The sequence below is a fragment of the Corylus avellana genome, chromosome ca7, assembly GCF_901000735.1.
Source record: "Corylus avellana chromosome ca7, CavTom2PMs-1.0".
In the NCBI taxonomy this organism is placed as follows: Eukaryota; Viridiplantae; Streptophyta; class Magnoliopsida; order Fagales; family Betulaceae; genus Corylus; species Corylus avellana.
The window spans coordinates 10,808,908-10,829,807 of record NC_081547.1 but is presented as its reverse complement, the minus strand read 5'-3'; the positions used below and the strand labels follow the sequence as shown (position 1 = coordinate 10,829,807).

Sequence of the window (20,900 nt, the reverse complement as noted above, 5' to 3'; positions counted from 1 at the left end):
TGGGAGGGTAAGTTCACTTTCGGGCGGAACCCATGCACATTGACTTCTAGAGCATCAAGAATCAACTCCCTACCTGCATCAACCATTTCGTCAACAACAGTAGTAGGCACCTCCAAGAAGTTCAACTCCACACTGTGGCAAGGTCAATGCCAAATTGATCTCTACATATGGTTAGGTATCGATGATTCTCAAAACCCCAATGAAATCTGCGGGCCCACAGTAAATCCCGAAGCCAAGGAACAAAGGACAGCTCCACAAGATAACGGACCGCTTTAGCTTTCCAGCAGCGATACCCTTGGCGAAATTGATCACACTTAGCCTTGGAAGCTCCCAAATCACTTACAAGCTTCTCACGAGCATCTTCCGATTGGGATAATTGAGCCTTAAGTGTCTCGAAAAGTTTCCGAAAGCCCTCTTCGGAAACCCAAATCTCAGAAAGCTCCACTACGATTTTCACTTTTTTCGCGACCGATCGGGTAGCTGTGGACTTCGCCTCCTTAACACGTTCCGCCAACTTCTCGCCCCTCCGGTCGGCAACTTCTAAACGCGTCTAAAGTTGAACATTGGCTAACTTTGACTCACTAAGCCTTAGCTTGCTCTCAAAGAGCTCGTTCTCCTTCTTTGCCAGCAAACGGCGAAGATTCTCCACTTCAGAATTAGGATCCTGAGAACCAAAGGCCTCTTGCCGATTGCTCATCTTCCGAACTAAATCTTGATGAGTGGCTCTCTCATCAGCATACTCCCATTGGCCTTCCTGAAACTCTTTGTACCAACTCGCGATGAGGGTGGAACACTACACAAAAGAAAATCACGTTAGAAACAACAAAGATAATCTAAAATGGAAATGCAAACAACTTACTGAATAATGACAATGGATCAGCTTGTCCACAAACATCTCTGGAGTAAGCCGACCCTCTCCTCGGGTATAATCTGCTGGAAGCAACCTAGTGACGGCCGATAAAGGGTTTCCAACCAAACCCAAGGCCAAAGACCTAATTATTGGAGAACTCCTCCCGGAATGCCCCCCTAAGCGGTTGTCCTCAGTATTCAGGAGCCTAGTTGGATGGTTCAGCCGAGGAGTTTACAGGCCTATCCTTGGGAGGAGACGGAGTGCGGGTCTCACGTCGAGTGGCCACTGGCTCTCCCGGCTCCTGAGGTCGCGCGTCCAAAGGAATTATGTGGAGAAGAGCAACTTCCGCTACAGAAACGGGTTCTAAAGCCTCATCCGAGCCGCGAGGAGAACCGAAAGTTATCGATACGAAATTAGATCGAACAAAGGACAACGCGTCCAAGAGATCCCTCAATTTGTCCACGCGCCCTTTTTCGAAAGTGGCTCCAAGGGCGCTTTGCCTTTATCAACTTTTCTCTTGGACACCAACGGGTCCACCTCGGATACCGGGACTGGCGAAACCTAGCCCTGACCATGGAGAGGTGATGGCTTAGAAGCGAAATCCGAATCTCTCGAAGCAAGCACCGCGGCGGCAACTGGCTTGCCCGAAGAGGAGACATTCTTGTGTGCCCGACTCTTTTTGCTGGGGAGCCGAGCAGGCGACTTTGGAACCATTTTGTCGCTAGTTGGATTTGGTCTCTTAGGATTCCCTTGATGATCCCAGACAGCCTTGTCCTTTGGAATCTAGTACCCCAGACATTCACGAAGAGTGGAATTAGCAACGATGTTACCGAAAAGCATCCAGTTCACATTCTCGAGAAGCTGAGAATACTCCAGGATGTAATCAACTCAGCCTTGCTGCTCCGGGTTCAACGCAGGGCACTCCTTCCCTTCCAAGGAAAGGGAAATAAGGACGTGTAAAGCAGGACAAAGAAGAAAAGAGGAAGAACTAAGAACACTTATAGCTCTCTCGGGAGACCTCCCAATCTTGGGAACGGAATGTTGCAGAGGTAGAGCCTCGGACGTCAAAGCCTCCCAAGCTCCGGATATGTAAAAGAACTACTCTGCCCAGTGCTTGTTGTTGGAGTATGTCTTCCCGAGCTCAATAAATTGATTCTTCCCACGAACCATGAAAGTAACTGTCTTGGAAATAAGATAAAAATGAGGCCCATATATGTTTAAAAATTTGGGGATCGACAGGAACTTCCCCGGAAATACAGAAGAGCACAACAAAAGCGTAGCCATGAAATAACGCCAACCTTTTGGCATCAGTTGTATAGGAGCCACTCCCAAAAAAGATAACATTTATCTCATTATGGGAGAAAAGGGCAGGCGAACCCCCGCCATGAACATACGTTCATGAACGCATACGTCTCTAGGATCGCCGACCATTCCAGTGGAGCCATCTGGAAAATGCAGAGAAACCGACAAGGGAATGTCATAGTTGTGGCGTTGCACCCTCTCATCCTCCACCGAGAAATAGGACATTTTCCTACGCGGAAAGTCCAAGTGCAAGGATGAAGGAGACGCTTCACCAATCAGACTCACTCTAGCGGAAGAACCACCTGAACGGCGAATCAAAGGAATCTCCAATGACTGCTCATCGACGATCTCACCTACCTGTGTTGGAAGTTTTTTAGAAGACATGATCACTAGAAAAATCAAAACACACTAAGCTCTGGTAAGATGGACGGAGATCTAGAAGACTTAAGCAATGAAGGTCGATGGCGAAATCTTTATAAAATGGGAAACCTTGGACAATGCGTGGGGTATTTAATACAAGAACATCATGAGCCTGCAGTCACGCCTGAACCAAAGAGGCTCAAGCCATCTTTCCTGTCAAAAAACACAACCAAAGGCATGGTTCAGAAATCGACAACTGTTTGCCAATTTTCGAACCACGTCCAAAAGAACACGGGACAAATGACGGCGCATTTACCTAGATAAAGACAAAAGATTTGAAAAATCGTAAGATTGCAACAGATCTCGAAATATCTGGAACGTGTAGGTGTTAGGTTCCATAAATGGTTAAGATGCCAAGAACAACGGCTACAAGGAACCGAGCAGGGAAAAGCACTTAAACGGTTTATCCTCAAGAAAAGAACACTATAAGAAGATCAAGAGTTTGAATTCTCTCGTCCTGCAGTATCGGCAGAAGGAATTCGGGGGGATAACTGTTGCACATAAACCCATCACTTGAACCCATGCGTCAAAGGCCCAACGACCCAAGAGAGCCCGATACATCTGAATGGGCTTTATAAATGCAACCCAGCATAAAACAATGGATACGGCGTCGTTTCTTACACTCGCGGACAACCAAAGACCGACTACTTTATCACAATGAATCTTCTACACTTAACATCCAAATGCATCTATCACAATCAGGATACAACCCGGCTATATGGACAGCTCACACATAGCAAGATCATCGGAACAGTTATGATCCTGCTCTTAAAAAGACTCCTGACAAATACACGCCATCCTTGGAATCCTATCAATATATGTAACGGCCTCTTGCCAATCATAAAGATAGGAGACATGAATATTAACTTTGTTGGTTGTTAAGCACAAATCCCGTATCCTCCGCCCTGTCATCATAACCACCTCCGCACGATCAATTATAGAAGGCCTCACTCCAAAGGTATGAGGGGACTAAGACATATACTAAATTTACATAAATACGACTTAAGCGTCAGAGGAGGAACCACCGGCCAACACCTAGTGTATCTTCTTAACGCGTGCTTTAGAAGTCAAAATTAGTGGCTTATAAAAAATAATATTTTTAAAAATAAAATTAAAAGAAGAAACGCAACATGCGATAATTAGAAAATGACAATTACTTTTAAGACATCAATCAAATCTCCCGCAATGCTTTGTTTACACTATCAATTAAAAAAGAGAAAGAAAAGAAAAGAAGTGGGCCATTACAGAACACGTGTTTTCGAACAAAAGAAAAGTTATTATTATTATTATTTTTTTTTTTTTCAATTATCGCAGAGGCCACAACACCTACTCGCCTCTGAAAGCCACTATTTAGGAAGATTGTCTGCATATATAATCAACAAGAATGCCATTTTTTCTTCACTAGTGTCAATGATAAATATAAAACATCAAACTATTATATCTATACAAAATAGGACTCACAATCCTAGAAAGATTTAGAATCAAATGAAAAAAGGGCTAGGATTTTTAATCATAAAATAAACAAAATTCTAATGTGAATGGATTAAAAAAAATAATCAGTTCAAGTTGAGGATTAGCTAGCTTTGATGTCACAATTGCAATGTGAATAGATAGATGGGCTTTTCCCACTTGCTCTAAGTCTAACCATATTTCCAAAGAAAAATAATTTAGGCATGTTGTAGCTTGTGCTCAAAGATAGGGTTTTTAATTTAATCCTTATTGACTAAGACCTGCAAAACATCATGGATTTAAAAAAGTATTCAATTCTTATTGATTATAAGGTAAGTAATGTGCGTCACACACATTATTTAATTACATGAAATTTGACGTCAGCAATGTCATTAGGGGATTCCTCCTCTTGTTTACATTATTATAAGTGGAGCAAAAAGTTGTTTGATTATGTAAAGTCCAAATGGTTTTTGTTTTTTTGTTTTTTTGTTTTTTTTTTTTTAACCCTTTTTCATGATGGGTTATGTTTTTTAATGTATTTGGGTAAGTGTTTTTTTATTTTTTATTTTTTTGAAAAAAATAAATATTTTACCAAACGAATACTTTTTATTTTCAAACAGACTTTTTGAGAGTTAAAAGCAGTTTTACGCCCCTCAAACGCAATTACAAACATATTCTAAGTAATACTAGAAGTAAGAATTTTGTTTCATTTTTATTTCAGGTGATGTGGCTTTTATAATTATTATTAGATTAAAATTTACTAGTGATCATTCCAAATTCAATAATAATTTTAAAAATCACATCGCATTTTGGTGATAAAAGGAGAATAAAATTGGATGAAAGGAACTTACCACAAGAAGTTATAATAGGGGGATGGATTTGATACAAAATTAACCTTCGAAGATTAATTCCGTAATTGTTTTCAATATTATATTGAGGAAAACTATTGTAAGTATTGTATGATCTGTAGCAACAAATGGGTCCTCCTCCTGTCCCACCACTTTGCTTTGGCTCTTCAGCAGCAATCACATGTAGATTGTCCGATATGTGTACGTGTTTGTGTGAATGCTCATTTTTGCCCCCGCACCAAAAGATATAAATTTAACCTGGCATGAGAGAGCGTGTATCGTTCTCAAGGTCTAAGTTTCTCTTCAACTTCCGCATAGAACGCGAGTTAGCCATGGAAACTACACGAACGAAAACTCAAGATATGAATCTTGTTCTCTCCAGGAAAAAAAAAAAAAAAAAGTTAATGTGCATATTGTAGCCTTTCGGAGTATATCGAGTGGTGAACGTAAATGTTTAACACTGAATCACTCATAAAATTTTTTGTATTCTTTCTCTCTCTTACTTTCGCTCATATTTTCGCATGATTATTATTTCAATAGGTATTTACAAAATTTTTCACTAACATGGTAACGCCATTTTGACTTATTCAGTTACTTTACATGTTTTAAGCTACAAAATTAAATCTGTATTACAGTATATAGTATCTACTTGAAAGAACAAAACGAGCGAACAAGAACAAGAAGAAATTTATTACGACTTTAGAAGTCAAAATTAGTTGCTTATAAACAATAATATTTAAAAAAATAAATTAAAAGAAGAAACACAACATGCGATAATTAGAAATGACAAATATTACTTTTAACACATCGATCAAATCTCCCGCAATGCTTTGTTTACGCTATCAATTAAAAAAGAGAGAATAGAAAAGAAGTGGGCCATTAGAGAACACGTGTTTCCAAACAAAAGAAAAGTTAAATTTATTATTATTTTTTTTTTCAATTATTGCAGATGCCACTTTCAATTAGGAAGTGAATTGGTATTGTAGCAAATTTAATTGATATGAGAAAAAAAATATATATATTTTGTATAAAAAAGTAAAAAAATTTGTTTTATAGTAATTTTTTTTATTTGAATAGTAATAAAAAGTGATTTATGTGATATAAAAAATAAAAATGTTGGAGTTGATTTAGAGAAAAAAATTTTGGATTCTTAGATCTGATCCAGCCCATTCTTTTTACCAAACGAGTAAGTTTTTTTTTTTTTTTTTTTTTTTCAAACAGACTTTTTGAGTGTTAAAAGCACTTTTAGGCCCCTCAAACACAATCTCAAACAGGCTCTAAGTTTAACCCTATTTCCAGGGAAAAAAAATTTAGGCATGTAGCTTTTTTTAAAATTTTCTTTTTTTCTAATTAAAAGGATGGGAATTGGCGACCAGTGTAATTTCTCCCATTCGGCGTGAACATCAAGGTTCTCACTTGCCGTGGAATATTCGGTTTGAGCCATAGCTACTGCCTGAAAAAGCGAATCCGTTACTACAACCCCACCAAAATGCAAGCCAATAAAGCCCCTTTTTAGATAGGGTTTTTAATTTAATCCTTATTGACTAAGACCAGCAAAACATCATGGATTTAAAAAGTATTCAATTCTTATTGATTATAAGGTAAGTAATGTGCGTCACACACATTATTTAATTACATGAAATTTGACGTCAGCAATGTGATTAGGGGATTCCTCATCTTGTTTACATTATTATAGGTGGAGCAAAAAGTTGTTTGATTATGCAAAAGGCCAAATGGGTTTTTTATTTTTGTTGGCCTAACATTCAAAAGTCGAATGATTTCTACCATTTCTACTTTTCCTTCTGTCCGTTAAAACCATGACATTTTTCCTTGTTTGGGAATGCCATTTTTTTTTGTTTTGAACTCAATTCATTTTTGAGTTTTTTTTTTTAGTGTCAATACCGAGGAGAAAAAAAAAGTTGAGATTATATTTGAATGGTAATTGATAAAATTAAGTAAAAATTATTAAAATACATATAATTAAATAAATTATTAAAATATGAAAAAAAAGACAAAATTAATTAATTTTTTTAAAAAAAAAAAATTAGGGGCAATTTTGAACCACCTTTAGGGGTGGCCAAACTACCATCGAGGGGTGGATCAACCACCCCCAGGTGTCTAAAGGTGGCTGCGTCACCACCAGGGGGTGGATCGGCCACCCTCGAAGCTAATGGGGGTGGTCGAGCCACCCCTAACAGCGATTTGGGGGTGGTCGAGCCACCTCCAACAGCGATTTTGGGGTGGCTCGGCCACCCCAAAAACAAGCGACCCCAAAATCGTTGTTGGGGGTGGCTCGACCACCCCCAATGGCTACTTAGACATTGTCGATCCACCCCTAGTACATGGATTGACCACCCTCGAAGCTAATAGGGGTTGTTCAGCTACCCCTAGCTATTAGACAGGGTGCGGGTGGTTCGGCCACCCCCATTAGCTTCGGCCTTCGAGGGAGGTCGATCCTCCCTTGGGAGGTAGATCAGTCATTTTCAGATTCTTAGGGGTGGTTCAGCCACCATCTGGAGTGTTCTGGCCACTCTAAATTTATTATATTTTATTTTTTAATCTTTATTTATAATTTTTATTAATTGGGTTGAAAATTTTTTGAGTTAAGTTGAAAATTTTTGAGTTGAGTTTAAAAAGTTGCCAAACATGAGTTCAAAAATCTTGCTTCCCAAACAAGGTTTTTTCTCTGGTTTTTCTTTTTTCAACCAAAAGAAAGAAAAAGGACCAAACTCAAAGCAAATGGAGCTTTGAGAATAAATTGCGTTCACTTTAGGAAATTTTTATGTTTTTAAAAACATAACAAAACTACAAACTAGAAATAGTTAAATCGGTTTTAACCCTTTTTCGTGATGGGCTATGTTTTTTAGTGTATTTGGGTAAGTTTTTTTTTTTTTTTTTTTTTTCGAAAAAAAAATTATTTGATGTGACATTAGGTAACAAATGATTTTAGAACTGTACTGCGGTAGAGTTCATATTTGAAAAAATGTTTCTTTGACGTATATACTTGCATATTTTGAGAAAACTCAAATAAATGTAGAGTTGATTTTTTACTTATAAAAAAAGATAGCAATAGTCAACTTAAGGTGGCTCCACTGCCCGACAACCACCCTTCTTCCACTTAAGATGATCAGTAGAGGTGAAAAGGTGGGCGGTTCCGTACTAACCTAACCGTTTTTTAAGGCAATTAACAAAATTTGTTAATTGTCTAGACAATTACGGTTAGCAGTTTTAAATTTTTTCAAAACTGCTATATGCCTATATATATATATACATGAAATGTTGTCTTTTTGTGTTTAAAATTTTAAATATAGATAAAAATGTATAAAAATCTAAAAACGATGTTGTATGTATTGTAAAACCATAGAAATTGAATCATTTTGGTTTTATTTTTTTTAAAAGAAAATTTAAAATTTTGTCTTTTAAAAAGCGGTACTCTAATAACCGTTAATCACCGGTTAACCGTTTTGCGATTAACTGCCTAGGCGGTTACGGTTAGTAGTTTTAGCCAATAACCGCAAACCGCACTAACCGCTAACCGCTTTTGAAGGTGTTTAGAAAAATTGCTAACCGCCAAAGCAGTTGAGGTTAGCATAGACGAAATTACAATTTTACCCTTATATTATAAGAAACCGGTTGGTAAGGGAAAGAACAGACTCAAGACTACTATTACAATTATTAAAAAAAATAAATAAAAAGACTATTACGAATAGAACCAACAACCACGATCTTGCTCTTTTCCTTGGAGTTTCCAAGCAAATGATCCAATGTCCACCTACTATTATCTTTTTCTTAAAGATTCCGCACGCTATTCTCTCGAACTTTCTCCATATTTTCCAAGTCTTGCTTTTATTTTCTTGTCCGAAGATGGGAAAATAATTGTTTAAGTTGACTCCCCCTAAATTATGGCTCAACTTTTCTGTATTTTCCCTTAATTCTCTATGACCAAATTATTATTAGGCTTATAACAAAGAGTAACGCTACACACATTCTCACTTTTTTACGCTGATTTTTATGCTCTCAAATGATTTTTAAAAACCATTAAATTTGGTATAAATAGATGTAGTATTACTCTTATAGTATCAACTTTAAAAACAGATTTTTTGTTTGATATATGTTAGTATAATGACCACTTTGATAGTCAAGTCAATTTAATGAGGTAAAAAAGAATTTCGGCAGAGTGATAGTAGGGTTAATTAGGTATACTGAACTAATGCCTTCCTGCTATCTTTTTAGGCCTTCACCCCTCTTCTAATAGTTTTTGGAATATTCGCCAATGGTTGTTACTAATGCGAAGAACTCCTTTTCAAGTATCTACTTGAAGGAACAAAACGAGCGAACAAGAACAAGAAGAATTTTATTACAACTTTAGAAGTCAAAATTAGTTGCTTATAAACAATAATGTTTTAAAAAATAAATTAAGAGAAGAAACACAACATGCGATATTTAGAAATGACAATTACTTCTAACACATCAATCAAATCTCCCGCAATGCTTTGTTTATGCTATCAATTAAAAAAGAGAGAATAGAAAAGAAGTGGGCCATTAGAGAACACGTGTTTTCAAACAAAGGAAAAGTTAATTTTTTTTTTTTTTTTTCAATTATTGCATATGCCACTTTTAATTAGGAAATGAACCGATAGTGTAAAAGATTTAATTAATATGAGAGAAAAAAATAGAAATATTTTATATAAAAAAGTAAAAAAATTTGTTTTATAGTAAATTTTTTATTTGAATAGTAATAAGAAGTGATTTATGTGATATAAAAAGTATAAATGTTGGACTTAATTTTGAGAAAAAAAATTTGATTTTTTGGATCCGATCCGGGCCTTTCTTTTGCCAAACACAGCATAAGTGGCTCTGCCACTATTTACGAAGATTGTCTGCATATATAATCAACAAGAATGACATTTTTTCTTCCCTAGTGTCAATGATAAATATAAAACATCAAACTATTATTTCTATACATTTGGCTGCGTTTGCCAAGAGGCTGGACCGGACCAAGCTTTATTCTCAAAAATTTTTTCTTAAAATTAACCTCAACATTCTTACTTTTTATATCACATCAATCACTTTTTATTACTATTCAAATAAAAAAATCATTACAAAACAATTTTTTTTTTTTTTTTTCACTTTTTTGTACAAAAATATTCTTACTTTTTTTTTCTCTCATATCAATCAAATCTACTATAGTACCGTTCCACTCTCTTTTTCCATTTCATTGCCAAACACAGGCAATAGGACTCACAATCCCAGAAAGATTTAGAATCAAATGAAAAAAGGACTAGGAATTTTAATCATAAAAGAAACAAAATTCTAATGCGCATGGATTGAAAAAAATAATCAGTCCAAGTTGAGGATTTGGTAGCTTTGATGTCACAATTGCAATGTGAATAGATAGATGGGCTTTTCCTACTTGCTCTAAGAGCCTGTTTGATATTACATTTGAGAAATAAAGTTTTTAAGTCAAAAAAAGCTTTTGAGTAAAATCTTCATTTTTAAGTTGTTGCTAAAAGTACTTTTTGGCCATTTTTAGGCTTTTTGGACCCTTAAAAGTGCTTTTAATTTTTTTACCAAACGGATACCTTTTTTTTTTTTTTTTTCAAACGGACTTTTTAAATGTTAAAAGCACTTTTAGATCACTCAAACGCAATCCTAAACAGACTTTAAGTCTAACCCTCTTTCCAGGGAAAAAAAATTTAGGCATGTAGCTTTTTTTTTTTTTAATTTTTTTTTTCTAATTTTTTTTTTCTAATTAAAAGGATACGAATAAGCGACTAGTGTAATTTCTCCCCTTGGGTGTGACCATTATGGTTCTCACCCGCTGTGGAATATTCAGTTTGAACCATAACTACTGCTTGAGAAAGCGAGTCCGTTATTACAACCCCACCAAAATGCAAGCCAATAAAGCCCCCTTTTAGATAGGGTTTTTAATTTAATCCTTATTGACTAAGACCAGCAAAACATCATGGATTAAAAAAGTATTCAATTCTTATTGATTATAAGGTAAGTAATGTGCGTCACACACATTATTTAATTATATGAAATTTGACGTCAGCAATGTGATTAGGGGATTCCTCATCTTGTTTACATTATTATAAGTGGAGCAAAAAGTTGTTTGATTATGTAGAACCCACATGATTTTGTTTGTTTGTTTGTTTTTTTTATTGGCCTAACATTCAAAAGTGGAATGATTTCTACCTATTCTACTTTTCCTTCTGTCCTTTAAGACTATGACATGTTGGGCCCAATAGTTTATTTTCTCTGGTTTTTCTTTTTTCAACCAAAAGAAAGAAAAAGGACCAAACTCAAAGCAAATGGAGCTGTGTGAATAAATTGCGTTCACTTTAGGAAATTTTTATGTTTTTAAAAAACATAACAAAACTACAAACTAGAAATAGTTAAATCGGTTTTTAACCCTTTTTCATGATGGGTTATGTTTGTTAGTGTATTTGGGAAAGTGTTTTTTTTTTTTTTTTTTTGGAAAAAAAATGAATTGATGTGACATTAGGTAACAAATGATTTTAGAACTGTACTGCGGTAGAGTTCATATTTGAAAAAATGTTTCTTTGACGTATATACTTGCATATTTTGAGAAAACTCAAATAAATGTAGAGTTAATTTTTTACTTATAAAAAAAAGATAGAAATCGTCAACTTAAGGTGGCCCCACTGCCCCGACAACCACCCTTCTTTCACTCAAGGTGATCAGTAGGGGTGAAAAGGTGGGTGGTTTCGCACTAACCGCTAACTGTTTTTTAAGGCAGTTAGCAAAATTTGCTAATTGCCTAGGCGATTACGGTTAACAGTTTTAGATTTTTTCAAAACTGTTATCCACCTATATATATATATATATATATATATACATGAAATGTTGTCTCTTTTGTGTTTAAAATTTTAAATATAGATAAAAATATATAAAAATTTAGAAATGATGTTGTATGTATTGTAAAACCATAGAAATTGCATCATTTTGGTTTTATTTTTTAAAAAAAAATTAAAAAATTTAAAATTTTGTCTTTTAAAAAGCGATATTCTAATAACCGTTAACCGCCGGTTAACCGCCTAAGCGGTTAGTAGATTTTACTAACCACCTAGACGGTTACGGTTAGTAGCTTTAGCCAATAACCGCAAACCGCATTAACTGCTAACCTCTTTTGAAAGTGTTTAGCATAGACGATTAGTGAATTTTACTAATCATCTAGGTGGTTACGGTTAGTAGTTTTAGCCAATAATCGCTAACCGTAACCGCCTTTTTAGATCATACAACCACTCTAATTTTTTTTTTTTTTTTTTTAGCTTTTTTTAAATTGTTATAAATAACAAGGTAGTTCTAATCTTTACAAAAGTTAAACACATATTTTATCAAAATATTTATATAACAAATTAAGAATATAATTTTATAAAAAGTATTTTGTATTTTGAGAAGTGTTTTATGTTTTTTTTTTTTTTGCTAATATATTTATATTGAGTGAATTTGAATATATAACAATAAAAAAACAAGAATACGTCCATAATTAACAAACCTATCAAGAATTCAACAAAGATTTGAGATTTTCGGCTGCCTCAAGCGTAGACATGACCCCTTTTTTTTTTTTTTTTTCTTTTATTATTATTATTATTATTATTGGAGAATAGAGATATTAAAAGAAAATTTAAATTTGAGGTATTAGCACTAAATTTAGAATGATAAAATCTCTTTTAAGTGATACCGTTCCTAAAGGGTTAACCTTTCACCCATAAGTTTTAGTTTTAAATCACAAAATAAATTTTGAGGCATTAGAAATTAAATATTAACTTATAAAAATTTAATAAAAAAAACAAAAAAAACAAAACAAAATCTAGCAGGATTAGGAAGAAAGATTTTTCTAATTTTTTTTTTTTTTTTTTTTAATAAAGCTACATCAGACTTTGGCAGACACTTGTCTGACTTTTGACAGCCTGATAGTAGGACGGAAGACTCTTCAAGAAAATATGAATTTTTTTTATTTTTTTTTTTCAATATGAAATCCAAAACAGTAGATTTATTATGTGAAAGTAGAATTAAGATTCTTTTCAGTTGTTTTGAACTAGATTTTAGAGAGGAGTCGGTTTCTGTGGCAAATTTGTCTAAATAAAAACGAAAATTACAATTTTACCCTTATATTATAAGAAACCGGTTGGTTAGGGAAAGAAAGGACTCAAGACTACTATTACAATTATTAAAAAAATAAATAAAAAGAGTACTACGAATAAAACCAACAACCACGATCTTGCTCTTTTCCTTGGAGTTTCCAAGCAAATGATCCAATGTCCACCTACTATTGTCTTTTTGTTAAAGATTCCGCACGCTATTCTCTCGAACTTTCTCCGTATTTTTCATGTCTTGCTTTTATTTTCTTGTCCGAAGATGGGAAAATAATTGTTTAAGTTGACTCCCCCTAAATTATGGCTCAACTTTTCTGTATTTTCCCTTAATTCTCTATGACCAAATTATTATTAGGTTTATAACAAAGAGTAATGCTACACACACTCTCACTTTTTTACACTGATTTTTACGCTCTCTTAAATGATTTTTAAAAACCATTAAATTTGGTATAAATATATGTAGTATTACTCTTATAGTATCAACTTTAAAAGCAGATTTTTTGTATGATATATGTTAGTATAATGACCACTTTGATACTCAAGTCAGTTTAATGAGGTAAAAAAAAATTTCGGTAGAGTAATAGTAGGGTTAATTAGGCATACTAAATGAATACCCTCCTGCTATCTTTTTAAGCCTTCGCCCCTCTTCTAATGATTTTTGGAATATTCGCCAATAGTATGTTACTAATTCGAAGATTCCCTTTTCAAGTTTGTTAGAGGAGCGTATGGCGTAAACATACCATTGATTGAGCTGGCAAAGTAGAAAATTAGTTGTCGAGAGTAATATTTTGGTGAGAATCTACTCAAATCCTTACTGGTTGTTTAGGCCGCAAGCCACCGTACCTTCTAGGCCCTTCGGCTATAAGTCACCGAGCTTCCTAACAATTTCGGTAGACGGCCTTCCAAGGACCCGTCAATAGTACTCCAATATAAAAAAGGAACTTTATAAACTTTCACCCTTCTCAGTATACTCTTTAAAAGCTAATATCTCAAAACTAACGTGTAGATTCAAGGAAATATCCCATGCCGTCGCTTTTATTTTATTAATACCTTTCACATTAGTGGGCTTACAACAACCGGGTGCATTGACCGGTACCTAAGTCTACTTCATAAAGCACGAATTGCTTTCTATCTCCATAACTAAATTTTCCAGGAAAGTGAGAGAGAGTTTTGGGAACTAAAAGCTTTTCATAAAGGCAAGTCAATAGTCAAGATGTTCTCAATTTAATCTCAACAACCATGATGATGTACCCATTTACTCACTTATAGTCAAGATGTTCTCAATTTAATCTCAACAACCATGATGATGTACCCATTTACTCACTTATATATATATATATTTTGCACTTTTTTTTTTTTTTTTTTTTTAATTTTAGTTTTATTTTCGAATTTAAAGAATTTGAACAAAAATTTTAGGATAATGATAATAATCTCAAAAATCATTCATCAAGAGTAGCACCAATTTGCAACTTTTTATCTCATGATTTATTTCCCCTTGAGTATAAATATAAGAAAGAGGCAAGAGGGATGATGCAGGGTCAAAATGGTAAAATAAATGTTTTTTATTCTCCATCTATATAGGCAACCTAAGAAAACATGACCGTTAATTAGAAAAATAACAAGTTTTTAAATATTATGAATGTTGAAAAGAGCATAAGAAATTTTTAAATAAATAATATTTAAATAAAATAATGAAAGTCTCTTTAGTTTGAATAATAGAATATAAATTTTTTTTTTTAAAAAAATAGTTGATAAAAAAATAAAAAAATAAATTTAAGAGATTTTTATAAAAATGCACGTTATGACACGTACCATGCCGTCCAAGAAAAAAGTAATCATTGAAATTTCCGAGAAACAGTGACAAGGATGCTCTGGACAAAGATAATAGCTTTCAATGACAATGAGTCACATTACATTACACATCCAATAACAGTAAAGAAACAGCACCCATCACTAAAGACATCTTAAATAGGAAAAAGTATCCATACCTTCACCAACCATGGCCAATTTGTAATTTTCCTTCAAACCTTCGATTGAAAGTTGAAACAATGTTCATCATACTACCCAAAAAAAAGAAAAATAAATAAAATTAATGCCCTTTTGTCTTATAAAAAGATAAAAATAATCTTATAATTTTCTTTATTTTTATGTTTCTCTATTTTTTTTTTTTTTTGTATTTCTTATAATTTTTTTTTTCACAGGTACAAAGCAATTTTTTTTTTTTTTTTTAATAATTTTGGAACGAACATTACTTAAATTGAAAATTTGAAAGGAAAAAGTTATAGGGGGGGAATGTATATACAAATACCAAATTTTATTTTTAAAAGTTGGTTTTTAATTAATGTGTCCGTTAAGGTTCAACAAATGCCACTCTACTTATTTGGACAACTCTTAGAACATGCCTTAGAAGGTGCGATTTTGAATGTCATAAAAGGATTTGACGTCTCTCATTGAACACCAATTGATCTTATTGAATAATGACACATCATTTAAAAACCAGCTTTTAGAGAAAAAATTTTGTAATGTAGCATTTTCCGTAGTTTTTTTTTTTTTTTCCCAAAAGCAAAGACTTTGTTAAATTTTTTTAAGATAAATAAAGACTTTGGTCATTCACATTTAGCCACAAAGACACTGGTAAAAGTGTAGCTTCCTAGCACTATAAATAACCCATCACTACTTTCACATTCATCACCCACACACATACTGAAACACACCCATTTGTGCTGATCCTTATAACTCAGTCACTACCAATGGGATCTCCTTCATGGGCTTCATATGCAGCGGCATGGCTGGCAACCTTAGCCCTCTTCCTCCTCTCCCGCCACCTCCGCCGCCGCAAAGCAAACTTGCCGCCAGGCCCAAAACCATGGCCGGTCATCGGAAATCTAAACCTCATTGGCTCACTCCCCCACCGATCCATCCACGCGCTGTCCCAAAAATACGGCCCCATTATGCATCTCCGGTTCGGTTCATTCCCCGTCGTCGTCGGGTCCTCCGTGGAAATGGCCAAGGCCTTCCTCAAAACCCACGACGTCACCTTCGCCAACCGCCCCAAAATCGCCGCCGGAAAGTACACCACCTACAACTACTCCGACATCACGTGGTCCCCTTACGGGCCATACTGGCGGCAGGCGCGCAAGATGTGTTTGATGGAACTCTTCAGCGTAAAACGGTTAGAGTCGTACGAGTACATACGCAGGGAGGAGATGAACGCGTTGCTGAGAGGGCTGTACGAGTCGAAGAACACGGCGGTGACCTTGAAAGACCACCTTTCGACGGTGAGCCTGAACGTGATAAGCCGGATGGTGCTCGGAAAGAAGTACACCGACGAATCGGAGGCGTCGATTGTGAGCCCGGAGGAGTTCAAGAAGATGTTGGACGAGCTTTTCTTGCTGAGCGGGGTGCTGAATATTGGGGATTCCATACCTTGGATCAATTTCTTGGACTTGCAGGGGTATATTAAGAGAATGAAGGCGTTGAGCAAGAAGTTTGATAGATTCTTGGAGCATGTTTTGGATGAACATATAGCAAACAGGAAAGAAGCCAAGGATGATTCTGCAAAGGACATGGTCGATTTGCTGTTGGACCTTGCTGATGATCCTACTCTCGATGTTAAGCTGGAAAGACATGGCGTCAAGGCTTTTACCCAGGTACTAAAACATTACTAATTTCCTCAAAAAAAAAAAAAAAAAATTACTAATTAACTCTACTTTTTTATTTTATTCATTAATATTTTTAATTGAAATTAAAGTTGAATGTAGAGTTAAGCGGGTTAATTCATAATTTATTTATTTATTAAATGGGTTCAAGGAATAGTTTCGATTTGTTCAGTTAATCGGTTAGTTGGTTAATAGGTGATCGATTATAAGCTTTGATGTTAAGATTTTTCAATTTTCTTGTAAACTATTAAATGTGTAAAGCATATGCTTTATAAATGAAAAGAAAAAGTAAATTTATGGAACATATATCAAAAGGAAAACCACAAATTATCTGGACGAATACAATAAGAAAACATACTAGATAAAATTAAAAATTCACTTGAAAAATCAGTTAAGTCACTTAGCCAACAAAATTTGTTTTTTTTTACCGTCCACCAAACTAAACCAATGTCAAAATAATATTTTTATTCCACCTAGCTACCGACCACCAAAAGTCGATTGTCAGTCGGTAACGATTTGATAGCAGTCAATAATTACTCAGTAGGCAGTAAATAGTTAATACATTAATTTTGTGTTGATTTTGTTTTTTGTTTTTTTTTTTTATATGTTCACATAAGAGGAGAAAAGGGAAATTCGAAGTGATAACATTCATTTCATAAGGTGTAGCTATCCCTCCGAGACATTTTGTATTGACTTTTGAGTAGATTAAAAAGTTGTCGCCAATTAAAAACTATATATATATATATATATATATATATATCCAATTAAGTGTCAAGTTCGACTAGTACGTGTAGCTTATTTGATTGAATTATTAACGTATGTCTCTTTCATTGCATTTATTGTATATGAAAAGAAAAAAAAAAAAAAAAACTTTTTACTTTTTTATCGTTTTATTTTCAATTACGAGTTGACCTTTAGTTCTACCTAAACTTGAACCATTGGAGGATCTAATTTATATATATATATATATATATATATATATATATAATAAAAAATTTAACTGTATATTTAGTTCCATTATTTAGTGGTATATTTTATTTGTAGAATTCGTAAAATACCTTGTGTGTGTTACACTAATTTTGGTTCATATAAATTATTCATTAGTTAGAAACTTCCTTGAACTTCTCATAACCCCCATTAGGCAGTCGTTATTCAACTTGAATTAGTGACATAAATATCTTTGACCGCAACCTCAAACGAGTCTCCACGTGTCTCTCATTCCATTGGTTAAACCTCAAGTTGCTGTCTGGACACAAGTTAGTACACTTTTCAGTTCATGATTGGATTGCACCATTTTCTATGCCAGATAAGAAAGGAAGGGTGGATCCCCAATTTTTTTATTTTTTATTTTTATAGAAAAAGACTATCAAATGGGGCCCAATTCTTTTGCTTTTTTGGAAAACTCTATTTTGACCCCATAAATTTTCATTAAATTTTACAAAAAGTTTTTTCTTGAACTTTCAAATATTTCATTTTGATCCCTTAAACTTTTAATTACTATCAATGTAATTTTTTTTGTCAGATTTTAAATATTACATGACGTTTATACTTCTAACTTTTGATTAAAATTTTAACTTTCAAAACTTTTTTTTATTTTAAAAAAAATGAAAATCAATGACATTTTAGTCTTTTTTTGTATTTTTAACCGCTAAAATTAATGAAAGAGTTCTAATTGAGAGTAATTAAAAGTTTAGTGGTCCAAAATGAGAAATTTAAAAATTCATGAGAAGTTTATAAAATCAGGTAGAAGTGCAGGGGCCGAAGTGAAGTTTTCTCCTTTTTCTTTATTTTTTTTTCTTTATTTCTTTATTTTTTTTTTTACATTAGGTGGATCTCACAACACTGAGCACATACACGTGACTCATGTACCCTACATTTTTGCTTTGCTCTGGTTGATTTTTACCAGTACATTTTTTCCCATTGAAAAATAGGAAGATGTCATTCATTATCATTCATCACTGACTTGTGTGCTTTGGGTAATTGATGGTTCAGGATTTGATAGCTGGTGGAACTGAGAGCTCGGCTGTTACTGTGGAATGGGCAATCTCTGAGCTCCTAAAAAAGCCAGAGGTTTTCAAGAAGGCTGCAGAAGAGCTGGACAGGGTAATTGGAAGAGATAGATGGGTTGAAGAGAAGGACATTGTCAATCTACCATACGTTGATGCAATTGTCAAGGAAACAATGCGGCTGCACCCGGTGGCACCGATGTTGGTGCCTCGGCTATCCCGCGAAGACTGCCAGATTGCTGGCTATGACATTCTCAAAGGGACACGGGTGCTTGTAAACGTGTGGACCATTGGAAGGGATCCAGAATTGTGGGAAAACCCTGATGAGTTTTGCCCTGAGAGGTTCTTCGGGAAGGCCATTGATGTCAAAGGGCATGATTATGAGTTGCTGCCTTTCGGCTCCGGGAGAAGGATGTGCCCGGGTTACAGCCTCGGCCTGAAGGTGATTCAGTCGAGCTTGGCTAATCTCTTGCATGGATTTACCTGGAAATTGCCAGGGAACATGGAGAAGGAAGGGTTGGACATGGAGGAAATTTTTGGGCTTTCAACTCCTAAGAAAATCCCACTTGTTGCTGCTGTGGAGCCAAGGCTTCCACAACATGTTTACTCCCTCTGATTTTGGCTTAAGTCACTCCAATAAGTATTTTCAGACTGTCTTAGCGCTGCTGTTATAATGCTACCTCTACTCCATGTGCTTCTTAATTTGCTAGCTATAATGTTAATGGGGTTATTAATGTGATCTATGTTTGTATGTCTTGTTTTGTGCATTATATTTCCTATACTTTCTTTTGCATTTCAGTAGACCAGTCTTGTGTCTCTCAAGGGCTCTCAAGGGTTAGCTCAATTGGCTGCAGACAACGCCTCATAAAGTAGAGATTATTAGCTCAAATTCTCTTCTCTCATTGTGCAGACATAAAAAAAAAAAAAAAAAAAAAAAAAAAAAAACCAATCTTGTGCCGGATTTTATACCCGATTTTCTTCAACCTATAATGACACCAAGTCAGCAATGGACCATGCGCCACAGATGAAATTTTAGGCTTATGGGGTCCACTTCTTTAATAAGTGTCCAATTAGAATTGCGATTTCAATAAATAAAATATTTGAAAAGCAAGTTTTTTTTACGTTTTCAATTTCCCTCATCCTAAAATGACACCAAGTTAGCAATGGACCATGCACCACTTATGAAATTTTAGGCTTAGGGGGTCCACTTCTTTAAGTGTCCGGTTAGAATTGTGATTTCAAAAAGTAACATCTGAAAAGCAAGTTTTTTTTACATTTTCAAATTTCGATTTTATAAAAACGCACTTTCAAACGATACATTTTCTTCAATTTGGTCTTAAATTGCGCTTTTATATTCAAAATTATAATGCCAAACGCACCCTAATCACACAATGGAATATGAACAAAACCATGAGTCGAGCCAAATATTGAATGTTCAAGCTTAGCTAATTTAATTTTATTTCGAACTCAAGCTTATTACTGAACTAATATTATGTTCAAACTTGGCTCATTTATTTATGAGCAACTCAATTAACTTATTAATTTCTTATTTAAAGTAAATATCATAACCGTTTATCTTTGGTAAATTCATACTAATTATTAATTAATTAATTAATTTTAAGGTTAATTACATAAATTAATTTGAAGAATTCAATCTCGAATTTATTATTCACATAATACACAAACACGTGTTGGGGGCCCTTGTTAGAGATGGGTTTGCCCAGCACTCACTCCGATTTGATGGATTGACGGCTACTGAGACACACGGCTTGTAACAAAAGCAATGACCACGCCAACGCTCCCAATGAAGAACAAGATGGCCTAGACAAATGAATATGATGACAATAATTCAGCTACCGTATATTATACTAATAAAGTGTCCAAAGTGTTCACTGGTGCTACGGTACAGCAATAACATGAGAGAAATCCTGTTGTACCATTTTGGATTTTATCATTACATATTCTAACTTATAATTTAGGAAAGAGGGGTTCAGAGAATTAAGATGGTTCAATTTATGATTCATCTTCATACTTCATATCAAATTTTTTTTTTATTGGCTACATCTTTCCTTAATATCTTTGATTTTATACAATATTCTATTTATAGAGAAAAAATATAAAGGTTATAAGTCATTTCTACTTTTACATTAACAACAATAAAATTAATTTATTATTTTGTAACTCTGTCTTCTGCGTTCTTGTATTTCTTAATTCTTTAGTTCTTTGTCTCTTGAGTTATTATA

The 20,900-nt window shown here is 34.3% G+C and overlaps 1 protein-coding gene across 1 annotated transcript; it reads left to right on the top strand.

Moving 5' to 3' along the window:
• The first annotated feature begins 15,673 nt into the window (after positions 1–15,673).
• On the top strand, positions 15,674–19,413 carry LOC132188584 (trimethyltridecatetraene synthase-like). The gene is made up of 2 exons (XM_059603084.1): positions 15,674–16,642; positions 18,644–19,413. The coding sequence occupies exons 1-2, from the start codon at positions 15,743–15,745 to the stop codon at positions 19,271–19,273; spliced, it is 1,530 nt and encodes a 509-aa protein (XP_059459067.1). The 5' UTR covers positions 15,674–15,742; the 3' UTR covers positions 19,274–19,413.
• The last annotated feature ends 1,487 nt before the right edge of the window (positions 19,414–20,900 follow it).